The following is a 23534-nucleotide window of genomic DNA, read 5'->3' as shown; positions in this document are numbered from 1 at the left end:
ATGACTCACAACGCTACACTTAGCGCAACTGTCTGCTTTCATATCTGACACCATCTATTTTCTGACCCCTGTTTTCAAAACATATGTAAGTAGCGCTGTATATAACAAGCAACTAAAGGAATAGGAAGCTAGAAACTTTATATGTGTATCTTCCTTGAGTAAAGTTGTGACAAAATTTAGTTCACAAAACAAACTTAACTTACACACTGTAACTACATGCCATTTTGACATGGACACACTGTTGCAAATCTTGGACTAATTAATAAAAAACAAAGCATTCAAAACATAAAATAGATAGGATGTGAAAATTATGCCAAACTTTTAGACACTATGAAGTTCAACATAAGGTGAAATGAAGTATCTTTGCAAAGTTCTTATAAACATGTAAAGAGGCTTGAACCTGCATTCAAAAAAGCTGATATTTTGCAAGAGCATATACATGTATAAGGAAAGTCCTGACTTCTGGCAAAAGTTGCAACACTACAAACATGCCTTGGGAGAAACAGTATCTTTGCAAGGTTTCTCCACATGTGGAAAGGTTCCGATCTCAAAGGAGACCTCCTGAGAATGACAAACACGGGGACAGTTTGACTAAGTGGGGCTTAAGGGATGCCCAAGTTCTCACATGTGCAGGACCAAGGCTGGGGATGTTGACACACCCTGTTGGGAGGTGTGGATTAAGGCCATTCCAAATCATTTACATGGTTCTGTTCACTGTATGGTATATTTTTACCATGTTGCAAAAACTATCAGGGCTTGGGACGTCAATGAAGGTCAGACATCCAGGAAATAAAATATGAAAGGTAACAATAACTCAAGCAACTGGATAGATTTTGTTGTCTGGGTAACTGTTACATTGCATATTTTTATAAGGGCTTGAAAAATTGAATTTATCTTTCTTTGCCATCAGCAATTCGTAATACCAAGTGTGTATTTTTCTGTAGCTTCCAAAGTTGCAAGATGTTGCATTTTTCCGGCATTTCACATTTTTTCTCTGCAGATATTTGAAGCCCTGACATTTGACAATTTTCACAATTTTATGTAAATTTCCTTTAAAATCAATAGAAATGTACAGCATCTTTCATGTTTTCTTTCCTCCTTTTCATTTTATCTTATCTTTCAGCAAACTTTTGAGGTTGGAGTGTCAGAACCAAGCAAAGTACATGTATTTGGTGCAGCCCTAATAAACAAAGGGACATGCTGTGTTGACTGGACTTCAAAGACTGCAATGTGACAAATGTGGCAAAGGACAACTGTGACTTTTTCTACAGTGTCTAATGACTTTTGAAGTTGCGTTTGCCGTTCAAATAACGCTTAGCAGGTTCGGGGTTAAGTAGGGGTACACTGACTTGGTTTTGAGGGGTTAACATCTACATGTGCATTGATGTCTTAACCTGTTTCCTGAAATAAAAAATCGATTTTACTAATGAACTAGTACGTCAGTGTGCAAACTTGAGTGACGACGCTATGTAAGGTAAGACAGCCTGCCAAATTTCTAGTGACAGAATCCCGATCAACTTACCAATCCCAATTTTTCCATCCTTCAGTAACACCTGCTTGGAACATAAGAAAACTTTCAGAAGTGTATACTTAAAAGGTTAAGGCCACACCAATTCAATGTCTTGGTTCTTGTGCTTAAAAAAGTAATTCTAGTTTGGAATATGAACATGAAAGTAGAATCTGAGGGGAAAGTCTGTATCATGGTACACACAGCTCCAGGGAGTGAACAGAGTCAGACACATGTTTTCCTCCTAGCCCTCTGTTTTTAAGATGATCAAATTTTACATAATGTTCATGAACCAACAAATTGAATAGGTGTGGCCTGATATGAAGCGTTATCAAATGGCGTGCACTTACATTCTGTGGACCCTGACAGGCCGTTCTGTTTCGGCGCTTCGTCGATGGTTGACTCCCGCGGCTGACGCGTCACCCCGGAGGAGTACCTGGACTTCTTGTCTCCGTTGTCGTCGCTGGTCTCGGAGTCAGCGGAGTACCTGCTCCTGTGGACACATAAAAACTCAGCTGTAGTCTTGGATGTGTAAGAAGTTATTCACATCAGGACCTTACAAAAATAACTTCTTACACATCAGGACCTTACAAACATTGGTATTGTTATTGGGAGGGCCAACTACACTTTGCAGCCAGGGGCTGAATTGCAAGGAGCTTACAGCTAGACTTATCTAATAAGATGCATAATACAAAGCTTTAGTTTGATATTTGGTAGGTGGGTAGGTCTCGGCAAGGCAAAGGTCAATTGTGGGCCACCTGGTGACTTTTTGTGGTACTGCAGCAGAACTTTCTTTATTTTGCATCTTTTGTACTGGACATGATTCTAAATTTGGAAAGAGATTCAGCACGCTCAGTTTTCACTCTATTGTGTACTGTTGTATGGCTATGTCCTGTGTTTTACAGTCCTATCTATACAAGAAGCACTGCAAAGTGACAGGTAAACAAGTGTACCTTCTGGTTTCCCCGTCTGTTTCCACGCGCCCCTTTGTTTCCGTGCGCCCCTTTCCACCTGGACTTGGACTGGAGTCTCCTGCGTTCAGCGAGTGTCGTCTGCTCTTTCTCAGGCTTTGGCGTGCTGGAAGTAAATACGAGAAAACGAGTTTCAATCTTGTGCAGTGACATTCCAAAACATCAGGTACTGGAACACACAAAATTTGATGTAGTATTTGTTAACAAAAATGTGCAGTTCACATGATTGTTAATGTTGGTGAGGTGCACAAAATTTTACAAAACATTTCTTACCTTCATCACTGATGGTTTGGCTGATAGTTCTTCTTGTTTTCCTGAAGTTCAAGAAATTAAATTTGTATTTTAGATGAGTTTCAACCTTTTTAAAAAATGTAATAAGTAAGCAAAGAACGTTCATACTTTATGAAGCAGAAATTATTACATGTAGTTTTCAGCATGACATGGACAATACAGATGTCTCCAGATTGTTCTATAATACCCCCTTAAGACCAAAGAGAGTACCAAGAGTGAACAATGTTCTCTCACCTTAATGTGTTCTGTGAACTTTCTGGAATATTTTCTTCACCATCCTCAAATTTTAGAGCCGTCTGAAAAGGAAAAAAAAATCAAGCTGTGAAAATTCTATCCATGTCAACATGCCGAATGTACTACTATACCATCATTCTATATCATTCACTACAGTAACTGAAATCAATGGATCAATTATCAATGTTCATTGTTGATAAGTATACACAATGTTGATTTGGTCAGATTAGAATGTAAAAAAGAACTGCTCACTCACCTCATATATCTTCATCTGTTCCACAAGGTCAAGATCACTTCCCTTCTTGGTTAGATGTCTCTGTAAGTAGGACCAAAAAAGATTAATATCAGATTGTACAAAACTGAATACAGCATACAAACAGTAAAAGCATCATCACTCTTGCTTGGCAAGTTGCAAGAAACCATCAAAGTATAGCCCAGGGTACATTTGTTAAGTAAACTTACAACCAGAAATCAAGACAGTTAGTTTTGAAAAAGAACATACTTAGGAGATACACAATAAAGCACAAACATAATGTACATTCTATAACACCACTACTACTGACATGCTGCATCTGCATAATTACTGACCTGTATGATTTTCTCCAAGCCCTGCTCCTCTAGTGCATCTGTGACATCATAGAAGGTGTCCTGATCAGGAACTGCATTCAGGGTCTGGAAAACAAAGGCATACATGAAGAAAATTCTTATTGTAAGAACAATAGATAGGGAATCGCGATGGTATGAACGTGGTGTCAAAGAAGCAGTGTATGAAAGGATCCATCGACCATCACTTAACCGGAAAGGGGGCCTTCGGATCGAACTTTCCAGTACATGGGACAGTGCTTTGAAACGTATTTGATAATCTATTATAGGTCTGTTTTTGGAATTTAATGTTTTCTAAGCCGCTTTGACATACCTTGTATTGTAGAACGAACATCTATTTATATCTGAACATTTTTAGACCGCTTTAGTCGTTACCTTTTGTTTATTTAGAACTTAGGAATTAACATTCTTTACGCATCCGTAAGTAAACTTCTCGTTGAAAAAGGGCAGTCGGATGGACGCCCGAAACGTCCGATTTTTATCGAAATTTATCCAGATGTAAAGTTTAAATTGTACTACTCTATTTGCTTACCTGGATGTGTAACATTCATAAACGTATGTAAGAACAATCGTTAAAGTTTTCAAAGAGGAGGAGGCATCACTGACAGTGTTACAAAATACATGATGAAGATGGGTAAAAGTAAAATTCTAACTTTTTACTTCTATAGTACATGCTGTAATGTAGTTTTTCTTAGGATACACTGATGTATCTCACCTTGTTGACCAGTGTCATGGCATACACCAGCAGCTCTGTATCTACTGCATCTCTCTCGTTTAGCACATCCATGATGTTGGACCATTGTTTGTGGCCTGCAAACACAAAACAATACTGTCTGTTACAGTGTTCCCTAGAAAAAAGTATCTTATCTAGTCAGAAGTTGCTTTCAAAAACCTATGAATGTAACATCTATTGTGGTCTTGATATCTACAATGTCTTATCGGGTGACTCAAACCCTAACAAAGTCTATTGATGATACAGCAAGAGACAACCTGCTGTAGTAATATTCATCTAGAATATAGAGAGGACTTGTCTGAGGATTCTCATCATCTGGACCAAACATGCTTCTATACAACATCTGACTAGTGCCTACCTCTGCTGTTGTCAACAGCATCCACAGCCTGGACCAGGAGCAGTGCATTGTTCTCTGTGTATTCCACAAACACCAGCAGCAGTTTCAGCGTGGTCTTCACCACCAGTCGGAACTATGGAAAAATAACAGTAAGCATATTGAGTTAAAGGTTTTATCACAGTACATTTACTCACAAACATATGACCAAGCACAATGTCAAAGCTATCAGTCTACCTTGCTGTAGTTGTTGCACTCTACAAGCTCAGTGCTACACGTGTAGTACAGTGAGGTCTACCCATTTCACTGATTGGTCATCAGTCCAATGACCTGTAACTGTCATTGCTGATTGGTCAGAAGACTCTCTGATTGTTCAATGAAAAACTGTTTTGATTGGTCGACAAATAAATGTCATCATCACTGAAGGACATCACTTCTTTTGTTGATTTCCAGCTTACCAGTTCCTGTCTAAATCACAGATAAGTCACCTAGTCATTCCTCCGAATTCTCATCAATCATTAGTCCACAGATATATCTTGCTGACAGGGTGACGATGATATCTTGGAAGAGGCTGCCGGATATGATGTCATCCCATATCTACTGCGTGACCGTGCTTGTCATTTCAACAACACAGAATGCCGACTTCAGCACATTCTGGAGACCACTGGAACTCATGTTATTTAGAGCAGTCTGTATACTGCACTGGATGAAGGTTCCAAAACAGGGACAAAATTTTCCACTAGTCTAGATTAGCATGTGCTCGAACCATGGACAAGCTTCTTCTATCATACGGATCAAAGGTCTATTGATAACAATAAGAGGACAGAATACATTCTACACAGGGCTACTTATTATAACTACTGTTATATAAACATCAACAACTGATATGTGAAGGGAAGTAAACAATGATTATCTGCTGCAGGAGTTTTATTCTTTTAACAACTGTTTGTACCAAACACTTAGCCGGATTGGGATGGGATTAAGGATATTAAAAAGCCCCTGGGAACCCTTTTGTCACTGTAAATAGGTGATTTGATTTGTTGCAGGTATCAGTTTGTAAACGTACAATATGGGGACAGGATCGTAATTTTCAACAAAGGTTGTAATTGTGTATCCTTTTTTCCCATGTCACTTTCAGGAGCACATTTATGCACATTGAGGCTTTTCCCACCAGTGCAAATGAGAGAAAAGATATGAAAAACGAAATGAATTCCTATCCATCAAATGTTGGACTATTCACCACACTATTCATAGTTTCTTGCACCATTTTTTTGGAGAATGTTTAACAACATAAAGCAATTAAAAGGACACACGGTAAACAAACTGGTGATAACGATAGTGATGACAGTTTTCGTGATAAGTCTCAAATCTGATAACAAATGCTACACAGTATAAACCAATGGGTAGATATAATATAAATAGTATAATAAAAACAACCGTATCAATATCTGAATACATACATACATACAGTACATGTTGTATATAACGATAACAGTTACATGTCCGATAAATATGTTATCAGTCAGTAAAACTGTATTGATTTGTACCACAGTGATTGCTTTTCTCCTTATAGTCTGAGGTTTATCTCTTCTTGGCATCGACCCTGTCTCTAGGACCCCCCTGGGTTCAGATATCACAACGTCTAAGAGGTCATTGAACTGAGAGTGGCTGGATCAAGCCAACACTTCCAGCTGTCGATGTTTTCAGAAGTAACCCCTCTTAACTGTTTCTTGTACCGGAGGCTGATGGATTTCTACAGTAAAGGTCTTAGCTGTTTCCCTCACTTTACTTAGCGGAATAGATAAATTTGGTCTGGTACAAACAACAGTTCAAAGTTGGAAAAATGTCAATTCACTATTTTTCTTAGAAACAGCAGTCACCTTTAAGGTTATGCTATCCAATGATGATGTGGTTTCTCTATTGAAAAAGGTACAGGGAAAATCTTGATAGCTATTGTCTTTAACGTTGCTAAATCCACAACAAAGCTACAAAAGGCCAATGAAAGTGCATGCATTCCTCTACATGCACATTACTTCTATTCTGTGTTGTTTTATAAAGTCAAAGAGATAACCAACCTTGCTATTTTGCTAATTTCCCTGTGTGTCTCAAAACTTTGTGACCAGACTTTTGGGATGAAGTTAGAGATCTTATGAAGCCTGGGGTTTTAATTTTGATTATGGCTTTAGCTGACTCAATTGAACTGAACACTAACTGGCTATGAGTTGAAATTATTGATTATTGACATGTAGCAATCTATCTATCTACATGTACACCCTTACCTTTGATGAGATGAGAGAGTACAACCACTGGATAGTTTCATTGTGGTTGATGACACCGTTCATGCCATCCACATACAGCATCACCTGTCCCAAGGCTGTAACAATAGAACACAGTCACACATTGTAGCTACAAAACACATTCACTCACCTACAAACACAGCTCCCACCAAGTTGTCACAAAGCAATAGTAAGAATCAAGAGTAGGACAAAAAAAGTCCACCAAGCAACAGGTTCTACTGCAGTTGTAGTTGTTCTTAAGTTCAGAAAGTTTATATACCCCAGCATAGACAAAAGGATTTAACACTTTTCAAAAATCACTGTCACTCCATCAATAACTCTCAGTAACAACTTTCAACTGTCTCTCCTTTTCATCCGTCTTCATAAGAAGAACAGGATGCTAAGATCTTTTAAAGAAGATGTCCTTGCTGAAAGCAGACACAAATTTGTTCCTCCAAGGCTGACAGTGACAACAGGAAGTATCTGGCTGTATCTAATTGGAAATCTGTCCATGACACCAGCAAGGATTTTAAATGCTCTTTAAGATTTTCCAAAGAGATGTCCTTGTCTACAACAGACTAGAGCACTGGTGACATCACCACTGCAGATAAGGTCTATTCATATAAATAATGTTTTTGGCAGAGATAATATTATGACGATTGTGATGTTAGCTAATTCAACATGCAGTGTTTTAAAAAAGACATGTTACTGTCTTAACATCTAAGAATGCTATGACAGCAAATAAAGCACTTTTCAAGAACAGTTCTGACTTGAAGAAGGGATGTACATGTACTCGACCTTGCCCTTGGCACAGTGTAGGGGTCATGACTAAGTGACATATAGTAGAAGCCATTAAACATTGAGATCTAACATCTGTCAACAGTTCTAAAAGCTTCTTCCAGATATCACTGACTGTAATTCCAAGACTAAAATTAAACGATTGTAAATCAGTCACACATAAAAAAGCTAAGTCTTGGAACAGCAAGCTTTTAGTGACCAATGTAACATCTTAGTCGAGAGGTCTTACCTCTGAGAATGTAGTTCTGGTAGTTTTGGTCGGCCTCAGCTCCCACCTTGATAAGACACGTGAGGCCCTCCGAGTTGACGAACTCGTGAACAAGATCTTTGTCATCCTGTAGATGCGACATAACAGTTAATAATCAGGGCAGTCTTTGGAAACAGTTGGAAAATAAAACATCGGGGCACCTTCATTACAACATATATTCTTCCAGGTCATTCTTTGATGTTATTCCTTTCAAAAGTTTACATTTTGCCTCATTTGAAGGTGATCTACTGTAAGGTATTCAGACATTCTTTTCACTCCGTTGGTTCATATTACTGTAACCATTGAAATCAGTAACAGCTACTGTATTATAGTTTTTCTGCCAAACTCAAAACAGTGCTTTTGAAGACTCTTCAGTACCAAAACATTAGCTAATTGCCATCTCAGAAACCCTTCAAACGAAACGTACACAGCTGTAGGGCCAACCCTAAATACTTCTCACACTGATGTCAACATTTCATTAGTATCACTTAAAGATACAGAAAAACAGTTTAATCACTTTACTTAGCACCTACATTTTATCATTGAATTTTCTTTGTTGTCTTCGAGTAAAGAAAATAACATCAGTTTCAAACAGGTTTAAGTGCATTTCTATCAATCAAGTTTTGCAAATTTGACAGGGCATTGCTAATGTCCCATAAGAACTCTTTGTTTGCATAACTCCAATAGCCAGAGCTAGACTTACAGTAAAGAGCTCATTAGAAACAGTATTCCATGTGGGTACTTTCATTCAGGCTATTCTAGAAATTGGATTTGGATGACTGTGGATTGAAGGGTAATGAATAAAGGAGGGGAAAAAAACTCTCTGGACTTACTTGAAATATTTGCTTGAGGGAGAATAGGGCACGTCTTAATTCTCGGCCACTGGAATTCAGCAGTTTTTCTGTAAGAAATGAACAGAAGATTTAAAATATGGTTTCTAAAAATATCTACATGTCATTCACAATAATGTGAGATGCATCACCAACAAATAGTGATAGATACATGTACACTGTACCATTTAAATGCTTAAGTGAAGACTTTATTTGAACTTTAGATTTGCAACTTATATTTAAGTAGGATTAGTCAAAGAAGAGGTGTAATACAGATTAATATTCTTGACACTCAAGTAAACTTGCCAGTTTTAGAAAAGCTGTGCTAAGATACAACAAGAAAGCAAATGCACTAAACAATACCGATCTTAGCTTAGCTACTTTCTATTTGATTCAATGCAATTATTACTCCGGGAAGGAGGTGTGACCTCCTTCTGGGGTATTGGGATTGCTTTTGCTTGCGCGTTCGCAGCTATAACTCACGATCCCGTCGTCGCATTGGTGTGTAACTTGGCATATAGTGTGCCTGGTTGGGCGTGGTGATGCACGATGTCTTAGTTACACCTTAACTACTTTCATCGTAAATGCAATACTGTAATTGCACCCCTACGTTTAATGCTATGTCCCACTGCCCTGCCATAGGGACCATGCTATAATCCGTTATGCATGACTGGAATACTTCAGGCAGATACGGTGTATAAATCTTCCTTACTTGCTGTGATCGTATAGTCACCGTTACATTAAAAAATAGACAACGTGCATCACCACACGCAACCTAGCAAACGATATACCAAGTTACATACCAATGCGACAACCGGAATTGTGAGTTTTCGCTGCGAACATGTGCCGAGTGAGCTTCAGTCTGTGTATTAAGTATGCCGTGCACCGTGTCCACTCGCAACTCGCGTACAGTATGTGCGCACGGGACGGACGATGTACTTTTACGCACACTGAGTGTGAAAATGGGAAATCTCTGGACCTTCAAACTTACCACACTTGTAGTTTATAATACGGAGGCTGTGACAATGTAAAAAGTTTACGCAGGGGATGAAAGATTGTTGAGAAATATCTCTCAGAAAAGTGCGCGCGCCAGTGTCACTTCCGGGTGGTTAGATCCTGTGACCTTTGACCTTCTTGAAATGTTACGATAATATAAATTAGCCTTTTTTATTGCAAATTTCTTGATAGCTATAGATCAGGCCGGCCTGCAATAAATTGTGGAAAGAGGATTGACTGCATATTTGTGATTTCTGGAACATCTTAGTTGTAAGGCTGAATAAGAATGGTTCGTTGATAATTGAAAAGGGGCCATCTAGATCTAACTTTGTGACTTTTCCCGGAATTTCTAGGTCCCATCTGTGCCATGCTGTAAAAACATACTTTTCAGCAGGTTGACCACTCTTGTATAAACAAACACTTTCTCTTTACTTGCTCTAAAACACTACTTGGACAGTGTGCAGAGATGCAATTTGTGTGGGTCAATACTTGTACATACTATAAATACTTCACGGAGAATTGCGTCCTACGGACTCTTGTTTTTATTATTAGCCTTATATTAGTAATAATTGCATTGAATCAATATGAAGGTCACAATACAATCATTATGGCACTATATAGTGTTACAATGATAATATTGACGAAATTATGCACATCCAAGTCTCATCATTTCAAGATCAACAAATCCGCAGCCAAAGGAATATCTTAGTCTTAAATCTTAGTGCATATTTAAGGGAATCACAGCAGGACAAAAATTAAGGAGCAGAATAATCATCACTACTACCAGCATTAACTCAGAACATACATCCTACATGTACTTCTGAAGCCCAGCCAACATCTACTTAGCAACTCTTACGTCCAACGCTATTAATAGAAACCCTTAGGGCCAGAGTCAGTTGTGATTTTGAAGAGGAAGCTTCAATGATAGCGAGCATTGGTGAAGAAGTTGGAAACTATCGTGGTGTATCAAAGGGAGCTAGTGAGAGCCTACAGGCTTTGCACAGTGGACAACATCACCAAAATAGGCAACACACAACAGAGGACTCTCCTCTTACAAAGCCATGTGTTTAATCACCACACTGGGAAGACTATAAAGTACTGGCTAAATGTGACATGACTGAAAAGCAGGATTTTATATCTAAGACGAGAAAAAAAGAGGTTTTGATAAGATTTTGAACAAAATGACTTTATTCTTAGGGTAAGCAAAATAACATAATAACTGAGTTTTCATAACAATGATCATTGACAAAAACAAAATGATGCCTATCATACCAACCAATACAGTTAAGAAATAATTTCAGATCAAACTTGAGATCAAGATGTCTGCAATAATGACGATCTCAGCAAAAAGTCATTGTTTACAGAATAAATAAAATTAATGCGTTTCAATTCAAACAATAAATGTCCCATACATCACTCCTTATTGCTGCAAGTCTCGACTGAAATAAAAACACACAGACACAGCAGAGCAATAAAAAAAACATTAAAAAGATTGGATTACAACATTCAAGTTTAATACAAAGTTCATCTTCAAGGGAGTATTCTAGGTTTGTTATAATGCCAACAGCAGTATTTTCTCCAAAGCATCCCAGACTATGCCTATCAGTCATATCAGTCAAAAATGTAGGGCAACTACAAATAAGGCATGGTCAGCAAAAGAAATACAAGATCCCCACATTACCTATGAGCGCTTTGGCACTTGTTGTCCTTGCCATACTTCTGTGCATTACACCAGCAACCTTGTAACATAGACTACAATAGCATCTTCTGTTGTGGACATCTAATATGCTGATCTGTAAGCTATAGCTTGGATGGAGAAGCACTAGTCATGGCTGCCAATGGGGAGTCCTGTAACCCTATACAACACATTCCTACCATGTTCTAACTATTGTGGGACCGGCTGCATGATGGGAAGGGCCATTAGGAGGAGGGAGGCTTGGGAGCATGGCTCTCGTTACCATGCCATCAGCAATGATAAGAGCCTATGTGTTACACCACAGCTGTTAGGAACCAACCTTAAACAGCATGTCTAGATATAAGAATAATGAAAATTCTGGTATGTTAGCTTTGGTAGAATTTTTAGGTTTATCGCAGCTTCCCTGTTTGCCTGAAGATGGAACAGTCCGTCAAGAAAGAAGGCGGGCTGCCTTGAAGACCTGTTCCTGTCATTCAAACTGAGGACAAGTTTGCTGGCTATGACTTGACCCTACACAACCAACATGGAGGTGTAAGAATAATCTCCCATCTGTTTCTTAAAAGTATACCAAGCTGTATGCTAGTTAAATCAAAGCAATTAATTTGATACTAATGTTCTGTCCCTAGTGCCATGTGGAATACACTTGGGAGTTGGACTCCCCTCAACTGTACAGAAGTGCCCCCTGGCTGTACAGAATGGAACTACACCACTTTCTTTTACCCTACAGTAGGCATGTCACACCATTTTTTTTGGTAAGATATAACTTGCTGAAATTGTTGCCAAAGTACAGATCAGATTCTTCCGCTTAATATGCTTTTTATCCTGTCAAAATCGGACAAAGTTGAAATTTTTCAGAATTTTTCAAAGTTGAAAAGTTGGACGTTTTCATTAGAAGACGCTTATCTATTGGCCCTATGGGAATGGTTGACCTCAACATGGCACCAGAAATGACCACAAGTCCACAGTTATTTACATACGTTTTAATGTAACTGTTAAACACTTTGACCAATATTGTTCAAATTTTCAGCATTTAAAGATAATGTAACTGGACAGACTGTCATGTTTTATTTTTGACCTATATTCAGTATCTTATCTTAATTAGCCCTAATTAACCCTAACTAATTTATTCATCCACAATAGTGCCAATCAATTAACATACATTTCTAAACATGCTGAAAATTGAAGAAGGAACTAGATGTTCTGACTATCTTGTTGTTGAACAGATCATTATGAGAATAATGTATTTTTGCAGTCTTCGCTAATTGCAAGATATGCAAATGAGGGTAATTATCCTCAACAGAGGATGAACTGAACTGATCCTCAAATACACATGTACAACAAGTTGTTTTACTTATCCCTATTTGTACTACCTATTCCCTAAAACAACTTTCAACTGTTAACCTACATTACATGTTGACTTAAGTACAGGAATTTTTACAACAGGAGCAATAATAGATCTATATGAAGATGTGTTAATTGGCAATAAACTAATGAGGCATATATAGTAAAAGGCATACATTGTTATTGATACTGATATTGGCTGCTACATGAACTCACTGATGTTGTAAGCTTGCTGAAACAGGTTCCTAACAATATCTTTACTGTAAAAAAATTAATATTCCAATGCTTAATTAGTTAAATATGCTAATTAACATCATGATCAATCAGAATGATAATAGTATTGTGCTAATTATAAGTATCAATACCTATGTTACCCATTCTAATAAGATCTCTGATTGGTACAGATAATAATGTACCTACAGTACTGCAGACTTACAACTTACTTTCTGACTAGTACAGTATCAGTAATTAATTTAGTGTTCAAGTTATTCTCCTGAAGTAGCTTCTCCCTTCGAAAATTTGAAGAAGGAAATTGAATTCTAGTCACCAAGCACTCGATCTGATGTTCGTGGTATCTTCAACTTGTTCAAGTTTGCTTGAAGGCAGCCCACGTTCTCTGCATAGCTGTACCAGATATGCCACCTTTGTATCCATTGGAAAACCAAGAAAGGACATCTGAATGAAGATCATACAACTGTGTGACAAATTCGGACTGTGTGATCGTAACGCTAGTGTATATACACAACATAATTACGACAGTGGAAAATTGTTTGTTGCGTCCAAAGTATGCCATATCATCGGATATGAAAGGTATATTACATTCAGCATAAAATATATGACCATTCTACGGTTAGATAGCGCAGGATTTATGACAATAAGTTCAATTTCGAGCACATACAAAGTGCGCGATCTCACGCCCCCCTCCCCCGTCACGTATGCGCACACAGCGCACGTCATTTTTCGGGCTGTCGAAAAAAACTCTCAAAATGTATCGCTAAACCCACAAGCCAAACTCGCCTAAATAGAACCAAAAACTACACCATGATAACCATGTTATATCTATATTTGCGACAGTATAGGGACAAAGTTGCTAAGTTCAAGAAAAATAGCAAAAATGTCCACTCACTTCTGGAGGTTTCTCCCGTTTCTTCCATATCTCCCGCCTAGAATCACGTAGAAATTTTGTCCCACCACTGGCGTGAACCTTGATCTCTGCCCTTTCACCTGAAACCATTCCCAGAGTTCTGCGTTCTACACCGGCTTGTGGCTTTTGAGTTGAAAATGGGACTTCCGCCGGGCGGGACTCAAAATCGCGTGCCGCGTTCGCGGCGTCAGAACGGGGCGGTTTTTCGGCTGCATCGCCAACTTAGATGATTTTTAGCTCCTTGTTCGATGGATATTTTCAACTAAAAAGATGATAGTGTGATAGCAAACCTTCCATAGATTATTGACAACGATTTTCATTGGCAAAATACAAACGGTTGATTTTTAAGATTTTTTAAAAGACATTTACTGCCTCACGCGCTTCCGCGTTCTAATGGAAAAACGCGGAGGTTCGACATGCCTACCTACAGGAAGCTGTGCAAAAAGGTAGTTTTCCCTTTCAGCCAACCATCTGAAACCCTTCAGCTAAAATGAAGCTGAAAGGTACATGTAGTATTAATGCTCCAACCTAACAGAAGTGTTGGTATAAGATGTAATGGCTGTTTGCCTGTTTGTGAGACCAAGTGCCGCCATGGCGTAACTTCTGTCCGTCGGGACACAAACCTTCGTCACCAGATAACGTTTTAATCTGGCACGGCGAAAAACATCGCTGCAGGCAGAAAGTCTTGCCTGGTTTGACGTCATTCTCGTGACGCAAGGAGTTTGAGACAGAAGGCCTTGCCTGCAGAATGTCAAGGATTTCTCGTCTCAAGGAAGAGGCTTAAAAACAGCGGCATTGGACTTTGTGGGGGTCCTGACAAATACGTCATAACACTTGCCATGTTTAGTATCGATAGTGAGATAACATAATGATATAAGTTGATTCATTGGCAAGAGGTTTGAGCACCTTGCCTAGTTATACACGTATTACTTCGAAAATACTGTAAGTCCATTCATTTTAGGGGGACTTACATGTAATTTCTGGGTACAAGGGAAAATAGGGTTTTCTTACAATTGTGCAATATTCATTGGAAACTTACAAAATGTATTCTCGCTGTGTCATGAATGAGGTCACACAAAAAACATGCCAATAAAACCACCGCAAACTTTCCAAGATTTACAGTAATACTCTACCAGCCTCTGATGTCTGTGACCTGACGTCAATCAATTTACTGTAACAATTAGGTGTGAGATTTCCCAATTTCCTTCCAATTTACACTAATTTCCTTCAACAATATTTTGAAATGACATGGTCAATGCTAAATCTTATACTGTAAATATGTTTAATATTGCGGTTGGTAATTTTAGTGCTTAGGGGGAAAGGGAGTAGTTCACGACATTCAATTTTTATGGTGGGAACAAACATCACTGTCTTAAATGTTGGTGATCAAATATCTATGATGATGAAATTTTAGCAGTTGACTAGTGGCTTATGGCAAAAAGGGGCAGTTATACCAGCTATATAATGACAATGACAATGACAATTATATATAGATACAGATACAGACCGTTCAAGTAGCTAAAATTAAGTTACCGCTAACAAATCAAGAATTACAGTATGCAAGTTGGCCCAGACGTCACTAGTAATTAATAATACAAGCTTTATCCAACTATAACAGTTATACATGAACTTGATACGTGTAGCAGGTCATAAACTATCACTCTAAAAGGTTTCAGCACTATAAAAGTCTTTTTATACAATATCTTCTGTGGCGCTTATACAGTGTAAGTGAAATGGGATAGGCCGTGGCATGCATACTTTCACCGGGAGTGTAGCAACACTAGAAATCTGGGAACAGCTTATCATAGTACAACATCCATAGAATCCTCCTGGCACTAAAACATGAGCAAGGGACGGATTAGCAACCTTCCTGTCTGTAAGGGAGCCAGATCTGATAAACATGTATAAAAAGAAGCAAAGTAACTATACATAGAAATAATAGTCCAGCTAAATTTAGTTGGAAAGGAGTCATAGAGTCGCTTTTTTACTCGAACATCTTGATAAAACTACATGCATACATACAGTCATGTATATTTATATACTGATGAAAAATGATAAGGAATTCTTACTCCTCATTATGCATGTACATGTATCGTCATTATTTGTCACAAAATTATATATTGTAATCCCATTCAATTTTTTCAGGCTGCTACCTTAAGTTTTCTATAATTTCCTTCCTTCTCAAAAACTATCCCATCTACATTGTACATGCATAACAGTTATGTATATTTACAATTTTACAAGAGCCCTGAAGTTAGACCATATCTGAGCATATGTTAGACCATATGGAAGTTAGACCATATATGGCCGGTAGGTCAGTTTGTACAACCCTTGGTTAACAACCATACAAAAGTTTATGATGACTCATTCCGACTGTAAGTTACAGTTGGTACTGTTGGACACAGAATGGAAACACTTATAATACAAACATTTATCATTTTATCAGAGCCCTGAAGATATTTCAGCAGATATGGCCAGTAGGTCAGTTTGTACAACCTTGATATAACCCCCATTCTTGGTTGACAAGGACTCAAGTTTTATGATGACTCATTCGGACTGTAACAGTTGGTACTGTTGGTACTGTTGCACACAGAATGTGGAGACTGTAGAATGTTGTTTGCTGAGCCACCACCAGGTGATGGTGTTTGTACAGGTCTGCATGTGGTCGCATACCGGAGACAGTAATCCCAACATACGTCACACACCGGGAATGTACCTGGACTAGAATCAACTGTCTGCCATGTTCACGGTTCGAAAAAAGGTTGAATTTCACACATGGGTTACAATAATTTGGAAGGATTACAAGGCATTCAATTACATGAACATTCAATTTGTGGTTCAGTCAAAGACAATCAGTGTGTTCCCTGAATTGAACTTGGCCTGTTGGCCATGATATGAAATTAGTAAATATATGTACATGTAGTTGGCATTATCTTTTTAAAAATCACTACTAGACTAAATTCACTGCTATAATCTACTGCTATATCTACTACAAAATTTACTTCAAAATTTATGACTAAATTTACGACTACTTTTTTTTCAGCTACCAGTACCACTGTACTGATATATGATATTATCATCATCTGAATATACATATGTATCTTTGAGTAATAATCAATCCAGGCATGTAGCGTTTGTAGCGTTGTGCCTCCTCTAAGCTGAAAGGCACATATCAGAAACTTAAAACAAGTCTTTGGTTCAAACCATGCATATATGTAATGATTAATTCACAAGCACAGCTCTGTTCCTTCGCAACAGTGGGATCACAGACAATAAACCAGGATTGGACAAAATTCCTTCTAATGCCAAACAATTTTCATCACACTGTCTGACTTTATCCTTGGCTGTGAAGTTAACCCACAGACGGAACTCGAGACAGGTGCTTTGAAATCTAACCCTTCACACTGAGCTTCAAACTTCTTAAGTTTCGCTCGTAAAATCCCGTTTTATTGAATCATGTCCAGATCGTTGCACCCAGGTGTTCTAAAGGTCGGGTGTTAATCTACTGGAACAAATCCATGCAAAAGTTCAATGCACTTGGTCTTTACGTTCCAACCTTTTACTTGAACTCATCCAATCACAGTAGCCTTTACATTCCAACCTTTTACTTGAACTCATCCAATCACAGTAGCCTTAACATTCCTAACTTTTACTTGAACTTATCCAATCACAATAGCCTTAACATTCCAACCTTTTGTCAAGTAATCTGTTTCACTGACACAAACAATCGCCAAATAACAGTTACTCAAGCCACTGGATATGATTTTGGAAATGGTCAGACGTTTCAAGTAGCATCCACTACTCGCATATCAATCTATAGTTTGTGGTTAAAAACCTGCTGGTCAACAAATCTTGCTCAGTGTCACTGACGAAAAGTAGTGGATGTTATTTGAAACGTCTGACCGTTTCCAAAATCATATCCAGTTGCTTGAGTAACTGCTATCTGGCCTATCTTATTACTTGGATGTCTAACCTTAATTGAGGACACAAACATTACACTTGAGATTAGAAAATACATGTACATCAAGTTTGATGATATGAGCAACTCTAGAAATAGAACACCTGTATAAATTACATGTATATCAACTATAAAAGTTATAAAGACACAATAATGTAAAGGAAAGTAAGCTCTTTCATTCCTCAGTGGATATAGTTTATAAAGATTGTCTAAAATCAATCATATGTAGTGCAGAATTGAATATAAACTTTGTTTATTGTAGTGGGAAGCTGGGGACAAAAAGACCTCCCTAAAAACACTTTCTTTGCGGGTGGCTGGGTGTATAAATACCCGTGCAGGGAGGCAAGAAAAGGTAAGCAAATCACCTGTGAACAAAGGCAATACAAGACAAACAAAACAGCAAACAAATCACTTAGACTAACACCGCTGGGGTCAAAACAACAGAAGGACACCCTCCCAGATATCAATGGTATAAGGAACCTTGTACAGCGAGCTACACATGGACAAGGACTCTTTAGTCTGGGCCACAAAATTTTATGACATGTTTAATAAACTCCCCTTATCTGTTTTTTCTTTAGCAGATGAAGAAAAGGACCAAGATTATATGAAAATATGGAAATTTTTAGGATAAACAACAACGGGCATCGTCTAAACTTTTTAACATCTAACAAGCATTTGGTCATCTAACCAAGGGTTCATGGACTAAAACGACCATCTAAAAGCCTGTTACCAGGCTGTAGAGTATATACTCAATATGATAAACTGTTGGCATTTGTTCTTTGTATCTCCTGTAGATCATGTTCTTGTCATCAATGAGTGGCATGCGTTAAGCACTATCCCTTGGTGCTTTTTGTGGAATCTAGTATGACTGCTGTTGCCCACTTTAAAATCAGAGGGTCTTGTATAATTCAGCCCCTATAACCCCAAATAAAGAAAACCCCTCAGGAAGTTTACCGACCCACGGGTGGTCATTAAATACTGATACATTCATGTTAATGATCTGGACTTTATCTCTTATGAAAAAAACTAGATAGCCTCCCTGACAATCAAAGTGACAGCTTTATCTCGGGCTGTTGTTTCAACAAATAAAGGTCTGTACACAAACTGAGGGAAGACTATGGAGTCTAGACCAGGCATATCTCACCTGGGCGCCAGCTTGAAAACACACGTCCCAACTGTAATTATGTAATATCACAAAGTTGGCAACTACCATAAAACACTTGTATGTACTCTCCCAACAGTTAGATTCTTTAAATCTCTGTCAAGATACGGTTTTACATTTTGAGTTAACCCTTTCCCTGCTGAATGATGTTGTAAACAATACATGTTTGTCCCATTTAACGTAACACGGGTGGGAGAAGGTTAAAGTCTAGGCAAAGGACTGTCAACAGTATGTCACAGATCAATGTTCTTTTATCGGACATGTCACTGGTGTTTCCTGTTTGACCAAGTTTTGTTGTCATTAAACATACACTTAATGATTCATATTGTGTGCATTGTATTTCAATCAAGTACTACAGTGACAGCTTTTAAATCGTCAAATAAGTTCTGAAAACTAAAATTCTATCTGTGTCACACCATATCGTTGTATTTGTAATTTTTCATTAGAATATTACTAAATCTTAATGTTCTCAATAGTCATTAAAATCTAATTGCCATCTTTGCACTGATGCTACATACTTTATCAATTTTGTACACTAGCTTTGCAAGTCAGGCAATAGAAGACATACAACCTAGAGCAACATTTCTCGGAGAAGTTGTTATTTCTGGCTACCTAACTAGTCCTTTACAAATGCTAACCAACTTCATGATATACAGCAACCTGTGCTTAGCCCAGTGGGGCATGAGAGTCCAGTAAAGGTCTGTTATTAGTTCATTAATTGCCAGGAGTTTTGGTAGAATGAAAACAGTACCGGTCCCCTGAGTGTTCTCAGGTGTCCTCACACAGCTTGGTAAGGTACACACATCTGCTACCACTTACTCACACTGCTCCTGTGTGAGAGGCCATACAAACATAGTCCTATGGATGACATCCACATGCCCATTAAATTTGCCTTGTTTAGAATTACATGTACTACAAACTTAAGAGTTGCTACATCAACAGGAAAATAGCTGTCAAAACAAAAATTTTGCTGCATACAATTGTAGTACAGTATTATTGTTTATTGTTTATAATAACTTACAGTAGCTTTGAAAGTTTCTTGTACTCTTTTCTGGTCATTGGTCATCACGTAACAGGATGAGCATGTAATTGTTAAGTCGCCAGTTTGACCAAGCACACCCGGTGTGTTGGGTTCTTTACAACTTTAGGTTTAAAGTTTTAACATGCAGGGGTTAACCACCCTTACATACACAAATTTTTCTCACATGATACAAGATGGCATCAAATTCAAAGTTCAGTGTACACACCTGGCAGCAGGTCGAACCGACAACAAAATAAATGAGGAGACTTCAGATAGCTTCATTATGAGGGTGTAGACGGATGGAGAGCAAGACAGCTGTGTTAGGCGGAGAACTCTGCACCTGCGAGGTACACTTCCTGGCTCGGTGTTTTGTCCAAATATCACACTGAAAACTGATGCTCTAAGTAACCTTGTACTCAATGGGGTAAACTTAAATCTTTCACCACAATCCTTGGCATCACCTTCTTTTAAGACTAAGAGGTGATCTAAGAAGAAGAATTGTGATGAGGGATTGTGTAAAAATAAGAAAAGCTAGAAACGTGGCATCTACTGGCAAATGCAGAATATTTCTCTATAGAAATGCTCTCTTTGTTGAAATAGAAAAGTTTCTTAATTTTCTCTTTGTTGAAATAGAAAAGTTTCTTAATTTTTCTATCGTAAAGTTGGTTTTCCTTAACAAAGCTAATACGCTGTCATTTTTCAGAGAAAACAATAGAACTACTGGTAGGAGAATAACATGATCAGAGAAAACTGTTTTCCCCTACTCCTAGGATCTTATTCTGGCTGACATTTGGAACAGTCTATTATACCGCTGCCCACCCAAGGAGCTGTTTGCCTATTAAGCCCTATCCACTATATTATAGCTTTCCTAATGATAACATTTATATCAACAGCAGCCAAAATAAATGTGCCAAATTCAATGTATGTCACTTCTTCAGTCCAACTCATATAAACTATTTACACCAAACTGTACAGCCAGACTGCATTGTAATAACTTGCTCAGTGCTATCATCTACATTTGCAACCGCAAGTTTACGATACAACACAATGTTCACTAAAACCTTCATAGCAAATTTTAACTTGTGCATGGACCTCTAAATTGCCAATAGTAAGTTTATCATCAACTTGAAGTTACCCCAGACCTTTCATCTAACATAACTATTTAGGTTGGTTTACAAACATTGGTTTCTTTGGTTAACCCACCCATCACTTGTATACCTCAACTGCCCATCTCAGTGGCAGTAATAACAAGTAATTGACAGTCACTGAACAATATTGCAGCAGCTGAATGTCCTAGACCTTGTCTAAAACTGTGGCTGATTGGCTAATGTTTTCTGGCTGTTAATGGCACTCCCATTGGTCCAATTCATAAGAGAATCAAACAACAATAACAAACAAGAATACATGTATTACAAGAATGGTAAATATGGCAGCTCATGCGAAAGCAACTCATTTGCATCCCCCTCTTGTGTGGCATGCCTCTATAGTTCATCTACTCAAAACTTGAAATTAATCAAAAATGAGATCTGACACAATTATAAAAGTTACATTAATTTTTGTTAAGTTCTCTACATGTCCAAGCATCAACAACTAAAAAAATCAACAAATCGTAATACTAGATCCTCACTAACCACTGACCGACAACTCAACATCAACAAGAGCTTGTTTCAGATGTCATGCTTCATGATCAAAACAAACTGTTTTCTTAGGAGAAACAAGCTGTTCAAACATAACAACCAATACAAACATCCGAGGATGACCCATTTTGATGTGGAATTACCCTTATTTGTACAAAACGAAATCGACAACACCATAACAGAAGACACTCACCTAAAAAGTCATCAGAAAGCAGTAGCGTTTTCTGGCTGTTCATTTTCTACATGTGTATACGCTATGTCCACATTTCCCCGATCCTCTACTTGTACATTGCATGACTGTACACATTACTTTATACGAAAATAACTCGCGATGATCCGCACTTAAGCCTACCAATTAGCCATAAGGACTTGATAAATCCGCTTGTAAGGACCATCAACTCTCGGTGAGGTTTTCCTGTCTCACCTGTAAATTCTCCAATTAGCATGTTTACGGAGATGTCCCGCGGTCCTGTCCTTACCCATTTCCTGCAGTGTGTATCACTCACGCGGCATGACAGCGGGCGCTGCACCCAATCTCTGCGCATCTAAATCACTGTCGAGCCACTGACAGTGACGACAATAGGCCACGGACAGGTTGAGATCTTCCCTTTATCAATGTCACTCGTGTTGGGTCAAGTTTCTCTTGGTAGTTGGTTGTCCTCCAAGCAAATTAAATACTGAGATGACCCTTCTACACATGTAGTTATGCCAATTACCCATCCCAGCAAGATATCTCTAGACTTATCCTTAAAAGGCCAAATGAGAGTACAGTAAAAGTAAAAGAACAGTATACCTTAGATGTGATTGACATCAAGTGTCATAGACAGTGACAGAAAGTTGAAAGTTGGAATATTACAACTTACAGACATTTTACAGATCAAAGACGATTTCATCATGTATGAGGATGAAGCACCTCTTTTCATATACAATGTACATGTAGGTCTGTATGACACTGATAATGTCTGGGTCACTATGGGAAACAAAAGAATATACCGTATATTACGGGATGCTGTAATACTCTACAACCAAAAACCACTTGTTATCAACCAGGTGGTCAAATGACCACTGCACACTTTTTCTAGATTGCAAAATTGACAACGAATAATTGAAAGGAAATACTGACCAGTAAAGCAAAAGTTGAAACATTAGATGCACATGTACATTTAATTCTTTTCCGAACAGACAAACTAGCCTTATAATTAACACTTGAAACCCAGACAAGTCACAACAAGGAAGAAGAGATAGCCTTGCTTACTCAGCACTCAAGACATAATAACTTGAATAAGATGGACACAATAAGACATCAAGATGAGTAACAGAGTAGGCGGTAACAGATAGTTCACATATCCGATTCATCTATTTGGTGTACTGTTGTGGGAACAGGACTGGTTGCGTATTTAGATGTCTCAAAACTAGGCCACTATGACACGCATATGAGAACACCTGTGCTTTGAATGACTGAAGAATCTTCAACATCTCAGCCCCACAATGTCTCCTGTGTATGCCCCAGTTTTAGCCACATTTTTCCAGTCAAGGATACTGTGATCCTTTGTACTTGCGATGTATAGCTCATAGGTCAGAGCAAGACTATCCTCCTCAATGGCGCTGGGAAAAACACTTGAAAGTATGCCAGATATGCTGATCTGCAATCCCTCAAAGTAGCTATAGCAGTGTTCTCGCCAGCGCCCGTCCTCCCGTCATTTGACGGGTTTTTGTCGCTCATGACGGACAAATTTTTTGCCCAACCCGTCATTT

At 38.3% G+C, this 23534-nt stretch overlaps 1 protein-coding gene and 1 long non-coding RNA gene across 30 annotated transcripts in view; both read right to left on the bottom strand.

Annotated features, from left to right (window-relative positions):
- LOC136437860 (FH1/FH2 domain-containing protein 3-like) overlaps positions 1–23534 on the bottom strand; it is a 91277-nt gene that overhangs the window by 26020 nt on the left and 41723 nt on the right. For 28 of the 29 annotated variants that reach the window (XM_066432396.1, XM_066432401.1, XM_066432403.1 and 25 more), the window contains exons 4-14: positions 8828–8895; positions 7977–8082; positions 6953–7047; positions 4698–4809; positions 4322–4416; positions 3592–3675; positions 3260–3319; positions 3004–3065; positions 2752–2792; positions 2461–2584; positions 1858–2000 (exon numbers count right to left, since the gene is read on the bottom strand). In XM_066432396.1, the coding sequence (XP_066288493.1) occupies positions 1858–2000; positions 2461–2584; positions 2752–2792; positions 3004–3065; positions 3260–3319; positions 3592–3675; positions 4322–4416; positions 4698–4809; positions 6953–7047; positions 7977–8082; positions 8828–8895 (990 nt within the window). Of the gene's footprint in view, positions 1–1857; positions 2001–2460; positions 2585–2751; positions 2793–3003; positions 3066–3259; positions 3320–3591; positions 3676–4321; positions 4417–4697; positions 4810–6952; positions 7048–7976; positions 8083–8827; positions 8896–11501; positions 11628–23534 lie in introns of those variants that run through there. The other variant, XM_066432411.1, reaches the window with a different exon arrangement.
- LOC136437862 (uncharacterized) lies at positions 12482–14411 on the bottom strand. The gene is made up of 2 exons (XR_010756332.1): positions 13984–14411; positions 12482–13499 (listed from the first exon to the last, which is right to left on the bottom strand). It is a non-coding gene; the product is annotated as an uncharacterized lncRNA (long non-coding RNA).

The sequence above is a fragment of the Branchiostoma lanceolatum genome, chromosome 7 (assembly GCF_035083965.1).
Source record: "Branchiostoma lanceolatum isolate klBraLanc5 chromosome 7, klBraLanc5.hap2, whole genome shotgun sequence".
NCBI classification, from domain to species: Eukaryota; Metazoa; Chordata; class Leptocardii; order Amphioxiformes; family Branchiostomatidae; genus Branchiostoma; species Branchiostoma lanceolatum.
Note: the sequence above shows the minus strand (reverse complement) of the source record. Positions and strands in the feature narration are given on the sequence as shown.